The 5,996-nt window shown below is 36.0% G+C and overlaps 1 protein-coding gene across 1 annotated transcript; it reads left to right on the forward strand.

The window, feature by feature from the left end:
• Positions 1-1,334: 1,334 nt before the first annotated feature.
• On the forward strand, positions 1,335-5,532 carry LOC110112370 (beta-glucosidase-like SFR2, chloroplastic). The gene is made up of 7 exons (XM_028692445.1): positions 1,335-1,440; positions 2,676-2,913; positions 3,088-3,259; positions 3,336-3,569; positions 3,648-3,797; positions 4,868-5,015; positions 5,342-5,532. Exons 1-7 carry the CDS (start codon positions 1,335-1,337, stop codon positions 5,530-5,532), a joined length of 1,239 nt encoding a protein of 412 aa, XP_028548278.1.
• Positions 5,533-5,996: the final 464 nt, after the last annotated feature.

Below are 5,996 nucleotides of genomic sequence, written 5' to 3' on the forward strand. Positions count from 1 at the left end.
GTACTGTTACAATCCAACTCGATAAGACGCATTGATGTGAGTTCTTATTGTATTTAGCGGTAACAGGCGAATCCCAATATCTAATTTGAGAAAATTTTCAGATTTTTTTTAATATGTATCTTAAAACAAAAAACAAATTACAGAGCTACTAAAACATCCAAAGGACTGAAAATAAACTCATCCAGAAGATTTGTTTTTCCTTTGTTATCAAAATGATATATACAATCACAGAGCATAACTATAAACAAAAGCTATACAACAAAGTAATAAAACTAGCAATGACTGTGCTGATATAAAAAAATATTTATAGACTTAGATCAAATTCATGAAACTACTACTCAATGGGATCATTCCCTTTCTTAGACCCTGAAAACAGAATGCTAAATAACAGTAAGCTAAAACAACTCAACAGACTATAAATATCGATCTAAATTTTTAAATATTTCTTTTATTAAACATACGCTGAATATTAAAATCGGAACTGAGAAAAAAATAAATGCAGTTATCAGAACTTTAGGCAAAATACACAAGCATGTCATATATCGTTCCCAACAGACAAAGTTTAACAACTCCGAGTAATAGATAGATTTTAGTATCTCTGAGTAACAAATAGAGTTCAACAACTTTGAGTATCAGACAAAGTTCAACATCTCTAAGTAACAAACAAAGTTCATTAACTCTGAAGCAGAATGTACATATATTACCAAAATAAAACTTCTTCCACCCCTTTCAAATCTCCACATAATCCATTTTAATCAATTAGGCACATATATCAATGCATTGCAGTGATTAATGCGTAAATAAACTCATTTCAGAGTTTGCCAAAATATCCTAATGGTAGGCAACAATAAACTCTACTAAGCAAAAATACAATTTTTCAGAAAATAACCAAATTATTAGAGATCTTGCAAAGCATTGTTTTAAGACTTTAATTGTCCTACAATATTATTTTTCAGAGTCTAGATTATTTTTTATTCAATAAAAATCACATATATTTCAGAACCCTCGGTGTAAAATTCTTAGAACATATTCAAAATATTCAGAATCTCACTCTCTATAACATATAAAAAATTAAGCAGTAAAAGTTTTTCCGGTGGAAAGTTATTCTCATTTTTCGGTAACGGAAATATAAATTTAATCAGAAAATTTAAAAAAATTCATATTTTTGAAAACTAAGATAAGCATTAAGGGTGTCAATACTTGACCCGACCTGAACCCGAACCGAAAAATTATGGGTTAGAGATTCGTTTTCTAACCTATTTCTAAAATCTGGTTGGGTTCAAGTTGACCCGGAAACTCAAAATCAACACGCGCTCGTGTTCGCACCTGGACCTATGCCTGCACAATGCCTGTGTCCCCGTCAACTCCTGTGCGTGCACCCAGACCCTGCTAAGTACGGCACCCGCACCCATGCTTGCTTCCTCACCTGCTATATTCTGGGTTAGCAGGTTGGGTTGGGTCAACCCAATAATATGGTGGGTCGGGTCCGGGTCTGAATTTTTGACCCGTTTACAAAACTGTGTTGGATTCGGGTCAACTGAATTAGACCTGAGTCAATTATGGGTTCGACCGGAATCTGACCCGAATACCCATTTTTACTAATAGTCATAGTATGACCTACCTTGATCCGGATAAGTTTTAGAACTGGTCTAACTGTTAAAAAAGATCTGAAGCATCCCAAATCCCTTTCTTTCCTCCCCAAAATCCCCCGTTTTCTTTAATTGCCAAAATAAGCAAATATAATGGAACAGTGTAATTTAATATATTTAAGTGCAGAAAATGACCCAGCTCCGTGGTGCCAGAACATATGACATTGCAGCGCTAGTTTCATTTCCCCAAATTCTCGAGATTGCAGTGCCATGACACTAGAAAATAGTGCCTGGCGCTCCATGGAAAAATTATATATTTCACCAATGTGCATTCAAACCCTTGAACCTTACTCTAGAACACATGCAAACCTTTTTCATATACATATATCATTCCCAAGCATATATAAAAGAGTTCAAAATACAAAGATTCAAGCAATTACCTTTTTTAAATCGGGTCAGAACTGGTTGATTGGACACTGAATTTGGAGGTTTTGCATGTACATCTAATTTGGAACAAACTCTTGATGGTATTGTGGGATTAAAGACTTTAGTAACTCTCATAACTGAAACAAGTTCTAAAAAAAAAACATGATTTCTTTTGCATCTAAAATCTTTGTCATAGATCCTCTAGAGAAGATAGCCCTTGATCCCATTACTATTGAGAGTATGTTGATGCCACTGAGTCTTAGTAGCTTTTTGATTCAAATGATATTCTACTAAGTAATGAATCCCAAGTGAATAGGAGGTTTCAAATCTTATTATTCGGAGGCATAAATAAGAAAAACAATTTAGGGTCACTCTACAATATTCAAAGCCACAAATGAGAGCTTACCATGGATCTTCACATCTATTAGATGAATATTTCTTACTTTTGACATAATTGTCTTTATTCTTAATTATCTTTTTTGTTTTTATATTTATTCTGGCAATTTTTTATAATTGCCGCTTGGGTACTCATTTTATTAACTTGTTATAATATTATATTTCTATAAAAAAAGGGATTATGAGAAACTAGAATCCTTGTAAATTATGATCTAAGGTGTTCATAAGTATTAATTTCATCCTAGTATTCACTGTAGTTATTTTAATGCTCTGAATGCAGGCTAATAGTTGGTCGTGTATCAGATCTGGTAGACTACTGGGTAACGTTTAATGAGCCTCATGTATTCTGTATGTTAACGTACTGTGCGGGTGCTTGGCCGGGAGGAAATCCTGATATGATTGAGGTAGCGACCTCCACTTTACCATCTGGGGTATTTAGTCAAGCCTTGCACTGTATGGCTGTTGCACATTCATTGGCCTATGATTATATCCTTAAAGAGAGGTCAGTTCCTTAGTCTTTGTTTCTATCTTATACCAATCTAAAATTACCACGTCTAAATGCCTTGTAGGTTATGAAAATATCACCATTCCCTTGTCTCCAATATATTTATTAATTCCTGATTATGGTAAATTTATCACTCAATATGGCTAATGTACTTTTTTTTGGTCCTAACAGCAAGAATGGTGGAAAAACGATGGTGGGGATTGCACATCACGTCTCCTTTACTCGTCCATATGGCCTTTTTGATGTTGCTGCTGTTACGCTGGCTAATTCATTAACGCTTTTCCCCTATGTAGACACCATATGTGATAAGCTAGATTTTCTAGGAATAAACTATTATGGGCAGGTTAGCTCTTCCGTAAAACTCATTGTACTTAAAAGATTTCAATAACGGTTAAGTTGGACTGGTTTTTTATGATCAGGAAGTTATTACTGGACCTGGCTTGAAGCTGGTGGACAATGAAGAATATAGTGAATCTGGCCGTGCTGTTTATCCTGATGGTTTGTTTAGAGTCTTACATATGTTCCATGATAGATACAAGCACATGAATGTGCCTTTTATCATTACTGAGAATGGAATTTCTGACAAAACTGACTTGATTCGACGCCCATACCTGCTGGAACATTTATTAGCTGTTTATGCTGCCATGATAACGGTTTTTACACTTCACCTTGTATTTTGACTTGTAGCTTGTTGCATACACTAATGCTGTGGGATTCATTTTGATTTTTAGGGCGTACCAGTTCTTGGTTACTTGTTCTGGACAACATCAGATAATTGGGAGTGGGCTGATGGATACGGTCCCAAATTTGGGCTTCTTGCAGTTGATCGTGCCAATGATCTTGCACGTATTCCTCGCCCATCATATCACTTGTTCTCCAAGGTAATGTTTGTAAAAGAATGGTTACTAGCACATCTAGAAAAATTCTTAAAGTAGCATTTTTTATTGAATTTTGTTGTCGATAATCATTCAGTTAGTAAGTTTGTGTCAAGCATCTTCAAGTTCGAGTCAAACCGCGTTAGTTTTTCAGTCCATTTTTTTGATGGATTGGCTACTCTCTCATTAGACCGGACAAGTGGTTTTTAGACTGAATTTGTGACATGCCCCTTTTTGAACGCTTGATCTGATTACCAGGCCACTAAGAATATGCTTTATGTTTAAATCATTTGACTTGAGACAATATACTGACTAATAAAGGAAGAAAACAAAGAAACCATTCTACACCAAAATAGGGATAGTATTTTCAACTGTATAAACATAATAACTTTCCTATTTTAAACATATCTAATAAGGTTTAAATCCAGAGATTCTTAATAGACCGGATAATATGCCTGCATTCAAAGAGGTGAGAATGTGAGCGAAAAAATGGTTATTGAGGATTGGCCTTGGGTGTGGAGGTTGGAAGATGGGTGCTTTTATGAATTTTAGGGTGAATGGAAGAGTGAAGATATGAGAGTTTTCCTATGGTTTGTGAGTTTGTGTAGAGGGTGAGGGGGTGGAGTGGCCTTTGGATGGAATGTCTATGTGATGATGGTGATGTAAAGTTGTGATCTAGAGTTTGGTGGAAGGAGATGAGGGGTGATCGGGTCTATAGAGAGTAGTTGGTAAAGCAAGATTTGGAACGGCTCCAAAATTGAGAAGTGGAGTTGTGAGGATTAGATTATGGAGATGAAGTAGATGAGAGTGTTGATGAATTTGGGAATGTGGAGGATGTTAAATGAGTCAAAATTCTTAGAGAAGTACAAGAAAATAACACAAAACTCAAATCACACCAAATATTTAGGTTGAATGAGACCACCAAGCAAACACATGTTGACCTGCTGTATAAAAAAAAAGAGAAAACAAAAAAAAATTAAAATCCACGTACCTGTCCGGCGCCGAATTCAGCACGTCGCCGACATGTCCGCGTCATTTCTTCCACGTTCACCTCTCTATCGCATTAAGTGTCGAAGAAACGAGATTGCCCGCTCTCTGATTCGACTTCTACTCTCTTCCTTCACGCTCTCGCACGATCTCTCCCACTTGGACTCTCGCAATCGCTCTCTCTCGACGCTGTTCGACTTCGCTTCTCCAGCGACTTTCCCTTCCTGCAGATCGGAAGTAACAGCATTTTGATTGGAGGCGAGAACCGGTGCTCACTCGCTGTGAAGATAACTTTCTGCCTTTGCCGCTTCTCCCGCTCTCTCTCGACGCTGTTCGACTTTGCTCTTCTGACGACATTCCCTTCCTAACGGGTCGGAAGTTACGTCATTTTGATCGGAAGTAAGAACAGGTGCTCGCTTGCTCTGAAGGAACTTTCTCCCTTTGGCGTCGCTTCTTCGGCTCCTTCGAGGAAGTTCGACTGCTCCTTCGACGACTTTCCTTTCCCTGTTGGATCGGAAGTTACCGAATTTTGATCGGAAGCATAAACGGGAGCTCGCTTGCAGTGAAGATAACTTTCTCCCTTGCGTCGCTTCTCCGCCTCCTCCCTTCCGATCGCTCCGTCGACTCCCTCTTGGCTGTCCGACTCTGCTCCTTTGACGACCTTCCAGTTGGATCGGAAGTTACAGTTTTTGATCGGAAGCAACTACAGGAGCTCGAGTGCAGTGAAGTTGGATCGGAAGTTAGGGCATTCTGATCGAAAGCCACGATCGAGAGCTCGCTGACAGTAAAGGTAACTTTCTCCCCGCGGCACGCTCCTCCGGCCAAATCCCGTAACTCCGCCGAACAGAGAGGTAGAGGGAGAGAGGAATTATTTAGTTTTTAATAAGATTAATTTTAATTATAATTATTTTAATTAATTTTGATTAATTACTGTTATTATTTTTAATTAATTATAATTATTATAATTAATTATATTTAGTTCTAATTAAATTATTATAATTAATTTAATTAATTATAATTATTTTAATTAGAATTAAATTTAAATAATAAAATTAACTTAATTAATTATAATTTAGAAAATTAATTATTATTAATTAATTTCGATTAATTATAATTTATTAAAATTTAATTAATATTAATTAATTATAATTAATTACAAATTAATTATAATTAATGATATTAATTAATTTTAATAAACTTTAATTAATTATATTAATT

Source organism: Dendrobium catenatum, unplaced genomic scaffold, assembly GCF_001605985.2.
Source record: "Dendrobium catenatum unplaced genomic scaffold, ASM160598v2 original_scaffold_208107, whole genome shotgun sequence".
Taxonomy (NCBI): Eukaryota; Viridiplantae; Streptophyta; class Magnoliopsida; order Asparagales; family Orchidaceae; genus Dendrobium; species Dendrobium catenatum.

Bases quoted from the DNA above. Each gene is read 5' to 3' on its own strand.
- LOC110112370 (XM_028692445.1), top strand. From the start codon at position 1,335: ATGCCTGCACAATGCCTGTGTCCCCGTCAACTCCTGTGCGTGCACCCA. The intron at 3,570-3,647 runs GTTTTTACACTT...TTTGATTTTTAG, and splicing joins TTTATGCTGCCATGATAACG to GGCGTACCAGTTCTTGGTTA. The intron at 5,016-5,341 runs GTAACAGCATTT...GCTCGCTTGCAG, and splicing joins TCCCTTCCTGCAGATCGGAA to TGAAGATAACTTTCTCCCTT.